The sequence below is a fragment of the Panicum hallii genome, chromosome 7, assembly GCF_002211085.1.
Source record: "Panicum hallii strain FIL2 chromosome 7, PHallii_v3.1, whole genome shotgun sequence".
NCBI lineage: Eukaryota > Viridiplantae > Streptophyta > Magnoliopsida > Poales > Poaceae > Panicum > Panicum hallii.
This window is the reverse complement of record NC_038048.1, coordinates 27,039,585-27,053,137: the sequence shown is the minus strand read 5'-3', so window position 1 is coordinate 27,053,137 and position 13,553 is coordinate 27,039,585. Positions and strand designations below refer to the sequence as shown.

The window sequence follows — 13,553 nt, the reverse complement described above, 5'->3', positions numbered from 1 at the left end:
TCGCCCAGCCGGGGCCCAACGGCCGGTGGTGCCCTGCCGGCCGCGGGCTGGGCGTCGACCGGTGGCACTCCCGCGGCCACGGAAGCCGGGGGGAGGGGCGCCGGGACGACCGTGAGTCGCTCACGGGCCGGATTGCATTATCCGCTCGCCGCGCCAGCTTGCCCTGCTCCACCCGCCCTTCTTTTCTCTCCGGCCACCTCGATCTCCTCCTCTTGCTCTCTGTCTTGTCCTCGTCGCCTCTCCGCTTGCCCTCCGCTCTCCGGCGCCTCATTGCCCTGCCCACTGCAAGTTCAGGTGCCACAGCCATCTCTCTCTTTACCTGCATCAACCATCAGGTGGTTTCATTTCACTTGATATCCAAAGGAAAATCGCCACTTGTTCTTACCCCCTGCTGCGGATTACTTGCTGGATTGTGTGTTTCCTGCTTGTGAATGTCCTTGTACTTTCCTTCCTTTTATGTGCCTGACCTACTGCCTTTCCTACTCTGCTACTCACCCTACTGCTCGTCTACTCCTGGCAATAAAGTATTCCAGCAGCAGTGGTTCGTTCCATTGGCCTGCTCTGGATAATGCAACAGTGAGCTAGTAGCTAGCTAGCTGCTCCTTGTTGCTCTGCTACTGTTCTGTCGCCTGTCGGGTTAGGTGCTAAATCCAGTTCACACAAGTTTCCCCGGTGTTCGTTCTCGCTTCACAGACCAAAACATCCTGCTAGATTTTTGCTGTTTTTGTGTTCCTCACCACAGACCAAAACAATCGATTGATTCTTGCCGGCAGCGGTGATTCAGCAGATGGTTGTTCGCCCGCACCTGCGCGGCCGTTGATCGCGACAGCCTCGTCGTAGCGGTCGGAGGAGCAGCGCCGCCGGCGTCCATGGCGGCGGGGTCGTCGAGGCAAGCGGCGGAGAAGGTGGACAAGTGGATGGCGTTCCCGTCGGGCGCCGACGGCGGCGGCAGCTTCACCTTCCCACCGCCGCGTTCCTGGTCGGGAGGCGTCAAGGAGATCGTGGAGGAGCTGGCGTCGTCCTCCCCGGGAGCCGCCGCCGGAGGCAGCAGCAGCAACCGGCAGCCGTCGTTCCAGCGCGGGCGCGACAGCGGCGTGGGCAGCACCAAGTCGTCGCTGGACGGCGCGCGCGCGTCGGGGGAGTCGTCGCTGCCGCGGGTGTCGCAGGAGCTCAAGGACGCGCTGTCCAACCTGCAGCAGACCTTCGTCGTCTCCGACGCAACGCGCCCGGACTGCCCCATCATCTACGCCAGCGCCGGGTTCTACACCATGACCGGCTACTCCCCCAAGGAGGTCATCGGCCGCAACTGCCGCTTCCTGCAGGGCCCCGACACGGACATGAACGAGGTGGCCAAGATCCGGGACGCCGTCAAGGCCGGACGCAGCTTCTGCGGCCGCTTGCTCAACTACCGCAAGGACGGCGCGCCCTTCTGGAACCTGCTCACCGTCACCCCAATCCGCGACGACAACGGCAAGGTCATCAAGTTCATCGGGTGCGTCTTCTTCTTCTTCTCTGTTCCTGCTCTTGCTCTGCTTTGATTCATCTGCAATCGATTGATGGGTTGCGCGTGATCGTCCGTGGCAGGATGCAAGTGGAGGTGAGCAAGTACACGGAGGGTCTCAGCGACAAGCGCATGCGGCCCAACGAGCTGCCGGTCTCGCTCATCCGCTACGACGGTGAGTCGCCGGTGGCGAACGCAACTCCCCGTTCCTGGCCTACTCACAATGCAGACGATGATCATGCCTCTGTTCTTGAAATGAAACCGCAGACCGGCAGAAGGAGACGGCGATGTCGTCGATAACGGAGGTGGTGCAGACGGTGAAGGACCCGCGCGCCCGCTCCCAGGGCGAGGAGGAGCCCATGGAGCCCCCGCCGCCGGTCACGCCGGCGCGGGCCGGCGCCGCGGCCACCGCGTCACCGATGGTCGGCCCCGGCACGGCGTCCGGCGGCGCCAGCCACAAGTTGCCGCTCTGGGACCTCAAGAAGGAGGACTCGTTGAGCAGGAAGCTGAGCGGCCGCGGCTCACTCATGGGGTCAGTATCAGAGGCCTCACCCTCGCTGTGGCTGTTCCTCACTGAGGGCCCGTGTGACATGACATGGCATGGATGGTTTCTTGGCAGGTTCAAGATGGGGAAGAGGAGCTCGGTGGGAAGCAGGGAGCAGGCGCTACCGGCGGCGGAGGTGGAGGCGCCTGCGCCACCGGCGCCACCGGAGGCGGCGACGGAGAAGGAGCGCAAGAACAGCTGGGAGAAAGAGGGGAGGGAGAGGGACATCAGGCAGGGGATCGACCTGGCAACCACTCTGGAGCGTATCGAGAAGAACTTCGTCATCACCGACCCCAGGATCCCGGACAACCCCATCGTAAGCACGCAGACTAAACCCCAGCCACCCACCGGTGGCGTCGCCGCCATTTCTGGCCTGGTGAGCCTCTCGTGGATTTCTCAAAATGGAGTGCTTGGACTGTGCAGATCTTCGCGTCGGATAGCTTCCTGGAGCTGACGGAGTACACGCGGGAGGAGATCCTCGGAAGGAACTGCAGGTGAGCATGAAGTACTCTACGTGTCAGTGAGCTAACAGTTTTGCTACTACTTTTCAAACCTGGCAGCCCTATATACATTCTTTGTCGAAAATGGGAAACTTTCCTGCTTCTGAAAATCAGACCGCAAGGTGAAATTTTGACTTTGCGATTTCTATAAAACGTATCATTTTAAATGGAAAAATATACTATATATCATGAAATCTATTTTTCATGATGGATCTAGTAGGATCAAGTTTATTTTGCAAAATTATTTGTACTTTTAACAACTGAATTAAAATTACATAGATATATATATTTGTGATCGAGGTGGCGTGGGGGCGGTACTTGACAACTATAATCCAGTGCATTGTTCTCAAATAGCTGTGTGTCATTGTAAAATGCATAATTTCTTTAAAACTTTGCATGTTAATACGGGCCTACTTGGTTGGCTACCAAAATATGGGCATGCGAATCTTTTTGACCAAAATCTTAGCAATTTTAGAAGGTATGCTACATTTTGAATCTCAACCAAACAAGTGCCAAATTTTTTTGGCATGTTCACATTTAGGCATAGCAAATTTTGAGAGCCAACCCTATGTACCAAAAGTATTAAGTTGAATGAAACATACTACTAGTGACACAATTCGAACTTGTAGACGACAATAACCATGAACCCAACTAAAAGTGTAAACAAACCCTCAGCTAGAAAATTTAATTTTAGGGTAGCAGTTGAAAAAGCTTAACCCATCAACCTAAGAAATTCCAATATAATCTAGAACTTTTAAATAGATTTTTATAAACTGACTGTAAAATAAAGTAGGGAACTCTCAATAAAGACTTGGAAGGTTTTCCCTCTAATTTGAGAGACATTTCAAGCAATAATTTTTTCATGGGTGCAATCCACTTCATGATCAAAACTTTCAGTTCAGGCTAAGTCTTCCTCTTACTTCCTCCATTCCACATTGCCAACATGGGGATGTCGAACCGATCAATGGCTAGGACAGTTGACACGACGAAGTGAAAGCTTGTGGTGGCGCCAACGACATGATCGGAACTTAATGAAGCAATAAGTTTGTGAGAAAATCAGATATGGACTTTGGAGAAGGCCAAGTGCAGCATGTGTGGCCGAGAAAGAAGCACTTGTCTCTCTCTCTCACACAAGTAGGAACTTGGCAAATCATCCGGAGGGTGAGAAAAGTTCTAAGGAGTACAGTGTGAACTCATTGATGCCCCACCTTACCCTAAGTCTAAACGAATGGTTAATTGCATCATATGCGCAATCTCATTGCTGGCAGTCCTGTCGCCTGTCACTAACGATTTTAGTTCTCGATCCCCATATCAGCTGACTAGCACTTTGCTTCTATAGCACGCATGCTCGAGCTTAATGCAAATCCAAGTCTGTAAGGAACAGTAGATGTAACGATGATGACTACTCCGAACGAGGGCAAGTAGAGCTACAAATGAGGAACATGTAGGCTTGACAGGAGCAGAGATATGGATAGGGAGAAATGCAACAGATGTAAACATAGACACCTAACTGTATTTCTCATTTCGGTGTAGATCAAGAAATTTCCGAAGAATCGACATGGTATCCTTTTGTAAGTTCCAGTACAACAGTTTATTTCGTCCAGCAGATCTAATGATTAGAAGTCCCGGATCATTGCTCTCAAGCATTCTTAAGACTGACATGAATTTTGAAAGTTTCACTAAATGAAAATCATTAAACATAGATACCTAACTATATTGCTCAATCGGGTGGAGATCACGAAATTTCCGAAGAATTGGATGTGCAACATGGTATCCTTTTGTAAATTCAAGCACAAAGGTTTATGTCATCCGGTGGATCTAGGCACTAGAAAGACTATCACTTACTGACCCAAAGTCCCCGATCTTTGCCTTTTTCTTTTATAAGCATTCTGAAGACCGATATGAATCTGAAAGTTCCTCTAACAGAAAATCGGTAACACATAGGGCAGACCCATGCCCTTTGCAGCGATCTCTTTTTTCTGCAATGCAATTTTTCAAAAAAAATTGACATTTTTTGGCTTCTAGTTATTAGTGGCTTTTGATTTGCTATATAATCACCACGAAATCAGTAAAGCACCACCAAAAGATGCTTTTAGGAAAGCAAACTCCTAAACAGGCCTAATGGTCGAGCCGGCCGAAGATTTAGGCCCAAGCTCATCCATGGCCTAAAGCCCAGAACTTAGTGGCCCATTAGGCCCTTCACTCGGCGGGTGCGGTTTCTCTGGTGAGGGCGCCGCGCCGCCGCCTCAAAGCCGGCGGTCGGCCGCGACGGCGCGCCGGATGCCCGTCCGTCTCTTCGCCCTGGGCCATGTATGCACATCGCTGTTTCCTCCTCCTCCGAATCCAGGGTCTGATGGGCACGAGACCCCGCCGTTCGCCTTTTCGCGGCGGCCGCCACGGCCGTCGCGCAAGTGCAACGGCTGCCCTGGTGCCGGGGAGCGGGTTCTCTCCGCTGCTCTCGCCGCGCGTTCCGTCAGATGCCCCGTGCTATGGTGTGTGTTATACGACTACGCGTGCCTCTGCATTTCGGCTCCGCGGCCTTCTCCGTGATTGTATTTTGTAGCTACTTTACACGTTCCTTGCTTCTACAGTTCTACTGCTTTGGTTTTGAACGGGTTACTGAAGTGATCTGATCCTGATGTATGCAGATTTCTTCAAGGGCCGGAGACCGACATGTCCACTGTCGATAAGATCCGGGAGGCCATCCGGGAGCAGAAGGAGATCACGGTCCAGCTCATCAACTACACCAAGAGCGGTAAAATTTGCATCCCCAAACGAAAAAAAATGTTCTACAGAGCGTGAGTAATTGGCATTTTACTGCCGCACAGTGTAGTAAATGTATGCATGATTTATGTGGGTGCTATGCTGATATTTTCCACTGTTCTCTGTCATGGACCAGGGAAGAAGTTTTGGAACTTGTTTCACCTTCAGCCGATGTGGGACCAGAAGGTACTGACCATCCATTGCTTATCTCAACTTGCTTTGCGCTTGTTCATTATATGCATCAGTATTGGTGATCATACTCATCTGTACTGCTATGTATGTAGGGGGAGCTTCAATACTTCATCGGTGTTCAGCTTGATGGAAGCGACCATGTCGAACCCCTTACGAGTCGTCTCTCTGAGAACACCGAGCTACAAAGTGCTAAACTGGTAGGTTAGCTTGTGTTTTTTTTTTGATAATTTTCTTTTTGATGATATAAACTAGAACTTCAGTTGGCTCGCAAGACATCAACTTGAAAAGGTAAAATGAAGTGCCAACCAGTTGGTTTCTATTCCGGTGATTATTGTCTGCAGCATCCTTCCTCTGGATGAGTTAAGCTCCATTATTCTTTGAGTGACTGTGATGGCACTTAGTATAAATAGGCCAGGGGATTGAGAAATAGAGCTTCTTGATAATCAGGACTATAGCAGTATGTAAATGTATTGTTGCTTTCACAGTTTAAGTGCACTAATTGTTAATAGGATCAAATTCAAATAGGTCAAAGCTACAGCGGAGAATGTGGATGAAGCAGTCAGAGAGCTTCCTGATCCCAACTTGGTAAGGTACATCTACTTTTTTTTTGTTTACTGTTTTCCAAAAGTATATGCCAACAAGAGCTCACTACTACTATTCACAAACTCCCTAGAGCTGATCCTAGAAATATTTGGTAAATTGCTATTGTGGACGTCCATTTAAAGCTCTGTATAAAAACATGCAAGTTCTGCTAACAAAGAGAGAACTAAGTATGAGATGGAGTGACTTGAGAAGAAAAGGTTTCAATTCAAGTAATGCACACAGTTGATCTGTAATCTGTTCAGATGGTTTCAGCACATTATGGACTTTGCATCACAAAACAGAAACCATTACTGTAATGTTGATGATTTTAGTTAATTTGATTGTTTTAGATGACTACTTTGTTTAGACAGTTCTTTGTTCTATTTGCAGAGACCAGAGGACCTGTGGGCAATTCACTCTCAACCCGTTTCTCCAAAACCTCACAAACGATACAACTCTTCTTGGATAGCGATAGAAAAGGTAAGCTATGACTGTTCTTTGATAAGATTACGATGCAAGTAGCACTAGACCACTAGCAATGAGTCAAATTACTTTAGGATTCTTTTCCATTATGCTTAAGGGTCTTGGACAGAAGAGAGTCAAAAGCTGGATGACAATGCATTTGCACACATCTCTATAAGGGTTCAGTTCAATCTTTTCCATATTGTAATTTCTTGCATAGCTAAGCTTGAATGGTATGTATACCATCTCTTGACATGCACAATTGTATCTGCTCTTCTATACAACATTAATCTTTGCCGCATCATGAACTTGCAATATCACTTTGTGATGCTTAACATATTTAGAGTATGCGGTACATATTCTATGCACAAAATGCTCGATCTTTTTTTAACTTAGATATTAGATATTCATCAGATTGGTTTATGCATGCCAAAAATATCAAATAGAGTTTCCAATTTCAGCCATAGTAGCATAATAACTTTTCTTATGGTGGTACTTCAGATTACAAAATCTGGGGAGAAGATTGGCTTGAAGCACTTCAAGCCTGTAAAACCTTTGGGTTGTGGTGACACTGGAAGGTACTGATATCTCCTTAACAATCCTTTTCTTGCCAGCGGACTTTCAGAACTAATGGCAAATAGCTAAAATGTTAGTTGCATTAGTTCTGAAAGTCAGCTGGCAAGAAAATCTCCACTTGACTGATGCCAATCCACATTCCATACCCTTATATCATAATTCTATGATATTTGATGAACTCTGACCATTGTCATGCCAGCTGAACAAACTGATAAGCCCATTCATGTCCTTCAGTAATTTATTTGTCCCACTGATTTCTCTCAGAAAGAAAAAAAGAACTTTTGTTCCGCTGTTATGAAGGGTATGGTGGTTCTTTTGTTCCATATATATAGAACCATTAAGGTAACATTGTACAATTCAAAATATTTATTTAGTAATGAAGACAGTTGATCAGTTGAGTAATTTTGCTTTTGTCATGTTTGAGTTATGTATGTGCTAGCTTGATTCAGATTTTGCCTTGCATGAACACAAATGTCTTAGTCTACTTGGCATGCTCCTTGGTCTTGTGTATTACCATATCTTTGTTTAAGAATGGCTACAATACCAATTTTGTTTTTATCTCCAGTGTACACCTGGTGGAGTTGCAAGGCAGTGGGGAATTATTTGCAATGAAGGCAATGGACAAATCAGTGATGTTGAATCGCAACAAGGTAATTTCTTAAAACAAATTTTGATGATATGTTCTTGTATTTTTATAACTGTATGTTTTCAAACTCCTGGTATTACTTATATCAATACTGCAAGTAGTAGTTGAACTACTAGTTTTGTACCTGCTGCTGCCAGAAGGGAGGGGAAGTGATTCAAGCTAGGAAACTGAATGAATGAAGGGGTAATTTTGACAATAAAACTTCATAATAGTCATGGTAGCACAAATCTTCCAAAAGCGAAAAAATATTACTTTATTTAGGAATTTTAGTATTTATCAATATATTTGCTTATATGGATACCTGATGCAAGGGCGCGATTCCAAACATACATATCAAGTTGTTCATTCTAGATTGATTATTGAGCTGCATTCAATTTCTGCAATGTGTAGGTTCATCGAGCTTGTATCGAAAGAGAAATATACTCACTGTTAGATCATCCGTTTCTACCAACACTATATACTTCATTCCAGGTCAGTTCTATGAGTTATGTGGCTGTGTCTTACCTTAATCATTTTAAAATTGCTGAATAAAGAAAAAAGTGCACAACCTAGCAGCTTATGGTTTCTGTAAGGAGGTCATCCACCTCCATGTTTGCTATTTTAGTAATTTTATTTTCTCAGATAACTTTTGAATTCAAACATATACGTATGACTAATCAATGTCTATTTTTCAGACACCAACACATGTTTGTCTCATAACAGACTTCTGTCCTGGAGGAGAATTATTTGCACTGCTTGATAGGCAACCCATGAATCTTTTCAGAGAAGACTCTGCAAGGTAGCTGTTGTGAAGTGCACATTCTGATTACTCCTTGATGATTTTCTTAACTAAAACATGGCCATTTGATGTAAAATTTTAACGCGTGCCTTCAAATTTTGATGTGTTCTTTCCGTACTTGTGTCAGATACAAATATTAGCTTATCTTTAGGTAAAGTACATAAATAGCCACACTTCATCTCATAAATGTTTTCGTAATGTTATACATATTTTTTACTAATAATAATGGTAATATTTCATCTTGAATATGGTACAAAGGAAAAGGAAAAATGTTGAAATGGAGAGAGTAATTAATATAGGGTTTTTTTTAATGGTTCTTAGTTTGTCATTGTAGCTTGGGTTCATAAGCTTTGATTCTTTGCAACGTATGAATCCTCTTCCTAATTAATATGGGCTGATTTGCAAACAACTGCATTTGAAAAAAAAACTCTATTTCATTAGGGTTATACCCCTCTTGCAAATTGAATTTCTATGATATGCTTTTTGGTTTATTTTTTCACCAAAGAAACAGTTCTTCTGGCAGAAAAATTTGCTAAATGCCTTTAATTTCAGAACTATAATTACCTATGCTAAGGACTGTTCAGTTTTCTGTTATTTTAATGAGGATTATATAGGTAGAAAATGATTTTTGAAAATTATTCTGCCTTGCATTTTTTAAAATCTTTTGTTATGAATATTTATTTAATCTTACCTTTACCTTTTTTTCCCTTGTATATTGTTTGATTTATATTTATCTGCAGGTTTTACGCTGCGGAGGTTGTAATTGGTCTGGAGTATCTCCATTGCCTTGGTACTGCTGTTTTGTTTTTATAGTTTCACATTTTGGACAAGTCTCTTCCTCATGTGCATTATGCAGATGCTTGTGGGACTAGAAACTCAAAGTATTTCACTGTCCTTAATTGACCTTTTTAAAATTGGCTGGTTGGGTCTTATAAATAGCCAGCCAGGCTGTATATGTGTAACTGAAATTCTTTACAATAAGATGTAATCAGTTGAATAATTTTTTTACAAAACTAATCAATTGAGTACTGGTTACTATCCTTTAAATGATGAAAATTTGTGCCCTGTTTTTCAATTCTTTAGATAAGAAGTGGTGTTATTTGAAATGATTTCAAAGGTTGGTAATTATGTATGGTGTTTTGTGTTGCAGGAATTATATACCGTGATCTAAAACCAGAAAATATTTTGCTCCAAGAGGACGGACACATTGTTCTGACTGATTTTGACCTCTCATTTTTGACTTCTTCAAAACCCCATGTAAGTCAAGAGAGCAAAGCTTTAATGGCTATTCCAACATTTTCATTTTGTTCGTTATACCAATTCCCGGTCAGTGTACCGCATTATTTCACAATATGCGGTAATAGAATGTGCAACATTGCAAGGGTTAAATCAGTGCCTTAATACCTAAGTGATGGTCTTTGTCTTTTCCATTTGCATGGTATTTGAAGTGGAAAACACATAAACTGTTTATTGGTGCTAATGGCACGTTAATTTAGAGTGTTGTTTGTGACTCCATGTTTGTTTTACGAGAGCTTGTTCACTTAAAATACAAAACTTTAACCTTAGTAATGGTAATACTCTTGCAGGTGATAAAGCATTCAACATCAAGACGGAGAAGATCTAAAGAATTTCTCCCCCCAAGTTTTGTTTCAGACCCTGCCACTCCATCAAATTCTTTTGTTGGAACTGAAGAGTACATAGCTCCAGTACGACACAGTGCCCGTATATGTAGTTTCATTAGCTCATTGTGTTTCTCTTTTCTGTTTCATGTAATGATTTTCAATATAATTTGAATGTGATTGTCATTATATCTTAAGTTATTATTCCCACCATCTTGAAATAGATCATTATATTTCCTATGCCGCTTACATACACATGCTTGTATTAATCATGATATTTGTTGTGATAGATTGAAGTATGATGAGAGTATTTGTAATGATTGTAGAATAACTGAATAAGAGGAGTTATAGTGAGTTATACGCCATGGGTAACTCCTAAGTTAGAGTTACAGTTTCATGTCCAAAAAAAGTTCTAGTGGGAGTTAGGGTGCAGTTTGGTAACTTTCATATCATTTTAAAATATTTGTACTAAGTAGATTATGTTCAGGAAGCAATCAGCATGGATGGTCTAAGGATGCCACATTGCCCTATGAATGGATTCTTTGAAACTTTAACATAATATCTGGTCTCAAACACCAGAAGCTGTATAACTTGGATTTTTTTATACATTGATAATGAACCCTATGGTTTTGTTGAATTTATTTGAACTTCTAATTCATTTAGTTATTTTTTCTCATGCTAACATAATTATCATGTAATTCTTTTGTTATGTTAGGAGGTCATCACGGGTGCACCACATACAAGTGCCATTGATTGGTGGGCTCTTGGTAAGCAATGGGACCTTAAGAAATAGTGTGTATTTTCAACTTTGTCATCGTATATACTAAGCCAGTGGAGCATTCTATAAGCTTGTTCATGGGTTAAAAGTGAATTTGTTTTTTGCCTCTGAGTAGGAATAAGAGCAATCACCTTAAAGTTGTAGGCAAGTGAAACATTGAACAATCAACCCTGTATCTGAAAGTAATCATGATAACCTGGAAATGGTTTGAAATTGAACTTGAAACATGGATTTTCACCAGGAGATCCGGCTGTTCTACCAGTTCAGTTAACTTGACTGTTTAGTAATTTCTGCGCTGTGTTTTCAAACAAGGATTTCATATATACACATAAGGGCAGTATTGCAACAGAATTTCCCATAGCTTGATTCTTGCACAAAGATGTTCACTTTAATTGCCAATACAAAAAACCCTCTAAGGTGGTTATCATCACCAATCCAGTGCTTCAGTTATTCAACTGGATGGAAATGATCATGGTTTCTAAAAAGAAAAAGAAAAGAAAAAACAATCAAGGATTGAGGGGATCCCTGAAGAATTTGAACTAACATTCTCCTTTTGCAAATTGTATATGTAAAAGGGTAGAAATGAACTATGTACTGAAATATTTGTTAGTTAAAATTATTCATGGACGAAACAGCCTGAGGTCTTCAACTGGTGTGGCACCATAATGTGGTCAAGATAATATGTATACTGAGTTATTTAGATCTAAGATATAAGTACCTATCGTAACTTTGATTCAGCTTGATGCATATGATCTATATAGATTGGAACTAGAAATGTTCAAATAAAGAGTTGTTTTATCAAGGTATTCCCTATTTTAAGAGTTTGTTCCATGTGTTATACTGTTAGTTAGTAGGTTGATAGTCTCCTTTTAACACACTTTCCCATGCTATAGGGATTCTCTTGTATGAGATGTTGTATGGGCGGACACCTTTTCGAGGAAAGAACAGGAAAAAGACATTTTATAACATCCTGCACAAAGACCTTACATTTCCTAGTAGCATTCCGGTAAGAAATTTTCTCCTTTTATTTTTGTTTTACCTACACTTGCATGTGAATCTAGTCACATTTACCTATGTGCATTTACATTTGAAATGTGTGGAACTAATTTTAAAACCATCCTGCAGACGAGTTGTTTCCTCTTAGTTTTAACACCTGGGGGAGGCCTTCCCCCCATGGCCGAGTTTTCTTTTAGTTTTTTTTTAAAAAAACACGCAGTGAGAGTTTTGTGAAAAAAGTATGCTTTAGTACATAAATTCGACAAACAGTGTATTCTGTTCATCGATTAACAATTACTCTCTATCCAGGTTAGTCTTGCGGCGAAGCAATTAATCCATGGATTGCTTCAGAGAGATCCCTCTTCTCGACTTGGCTCAAGTGCTGGTGCAAACGATATCAAGCAACATCCCTTTTTTGAAGATATATACTGGCCGCTCATTCGTTGCATGGTGATCTTAAAATTTGAGGCTTTGAAGAGTTTGTTGGATAATGATTGTTTGCTATATCATTAATAAACAATATAATTTGATGTGCAGGAGCCCCCAGAGCTTGATGTTCCGCTGAAATTAATTCGGAAGGAATCTGAAGTTAAAGTGAAGGCCGAGGAAGATTCTCTCACTCTGCCGTATTGAGACATTTTAAGGTCAGCTTCATGTTTTCATAAACGAGCATTTTAGTTCTTCACAGTTCGGTCAAAAAGACATATTACTTTGAGCCAGGCTCACCGTGTTACTTTTTGCAGGAGGCTGTACAAACCGCTCGTGGGAGGAACATTCTTGAGCATGTATAGTAATAAGAGGCTTCATGAGCTGATAGAAGGAATTGTATATCATCTTCTGAGTTGCATTAGAGATCTTGTACATGAGTGATTCTTTGGGTTAGATTAAAGTTCATAATATATTACATAAATAGTATCACGTCCTTGTAAAAGTCATCACCCTTTCTACAGATGGTTCAATAAAATGTAGCATGTAGTGTTGATGTTATACATTAGTACCACCATTTGAGATGGAATTTTCATTTACCAGCCAAGGTTCCCGTACGGATCTAAATCAGTTTCTGAATATCTTAACAGAAATCAAAACAAGTTTCCTTGTGTGCTATGAATTCCAATGGAATCAGATATGTGATAATAAAATTCCTTCTCAATTTAAATAGAGGCAGCATAATTATTCAGAAGATATTCCCTAGCACCTCTTCATTTTGAAATATGGCTTATGTCTGCGACACAAACATGAAGAATCAATGGCGCAGCAACTGCAGCTCTGACGTTTTCCAACACCGAAGACTACATACCCGCCGTAGAAAAAAAAACACCGAAGACTACAGCTACAAAATAGTGCCTGCAACTTATCTGGCATTTCAAGTTGATCGCTTACGTTAGCATTTCTCTATAGCATCTTACTTGTATGCACGCTTTGCGGCTGATACAATACCAGTTATCAGGTAATCCATGATTTGGCATCACATTGTACTTGTTCAGTGAAGCTAAATAACTAAACTTTTGTAAGGTGCTCAAATTTTTATGCATTCCTTTGTTCAAGCCCATCAAGAGGTAGCATGAGCTAAAAAGAGACGTAAAACAATCACCTGAAATAAATGATACTGTTTTTTC

At 42.1% G+C, this 13,553-nt stretch overlaps 1 protein-coding gene across 4 annotated transcripts; it reads left to right on the top strand.

Annotated features, from left to right (window-relative positions):
- Window positions 1–138: 138 nt before the first annotated feature.
- LOC112901317 (phototropin-2) lies at window positions 139–12,965 on the top strand. 4 transcript variants are annotated; one of them, XM_025970203.1, is made up of 23 exons: window positions 139–294; window positions 774–1,492; window positions 1,585–1,676; window positions 1,769–2,033; window positions 2,121–2,361; window positions 2,469–2,539; window positions 5,194–5,300; window positions 5,445–5,494; window positions 5,593–5,697; window positions 6,026–6,085; window positions 6,473–6,562; window positions 7,046–7,122; window positions 7,686–7,770; window positions 8,157–8,237; window positions 8,441–8,544; window positions 9,285–9,334; window positions 9,695–9,801; window positions 10,131–10,250; window positions 10,879–10,930; window positions 11,835–11,947; window positions 12,247–12,387; window positions 12,475–12,581; window positions 12,681–12,965. In XM_025970203.1, the coding sequence occupies exons 2-22, from the start codon at window positions 870–872 to the stop codon at window positions 12,568–12,570; spliced, it is 2,730 nt and encodes a 909-aa protein (XP_025825988.1). In that variant the 5' UTR covers window positions 139–294; window positions 774–869; the 3' UTR covers window positions 12,571–12,581; window positions 12,681–12,965. The 4 variants fall into 4 exon arrangements, 3 of the variants coding, with proteins under 3 accessions (XP_025825988.1, XP_025825989.1, XP_025825990.1); XM_025970204.1 differs by having other exon boundaries at window positions 143–294; window positions 788–1,492; XM_025970205.1 differs by having other exon boundaries at window positions 144–294; window positions 785–1,492.
- The last annotated feature ends 588 nt before the right edge of the window (window positions 12,966–13,553 follow it).

Coding starts and splice junctions, on each gene's coding strand:
- LOC112901317 (XM_025970203.1), top strand. CDS start 870: ATGGCGGCGGGGTCGTCGAGGCAAGCGGCGGAGAAGGTGGACAAGTGG. Junction 2,034..2,120: donor GGCCGCGGCTCACTCATGGG/GTCAGTATCAGA, acceptor GTTTCTTGGCAG/GTTCAAGATGGGGAAGAGGA. Junction 5,698..6,025: donor AGCTACAAAGTGCTAAACTG/GTAGGTTAGCTT, acceptor AAATTCAAATAG/GTCAAAGCTACAGCGGAGAA.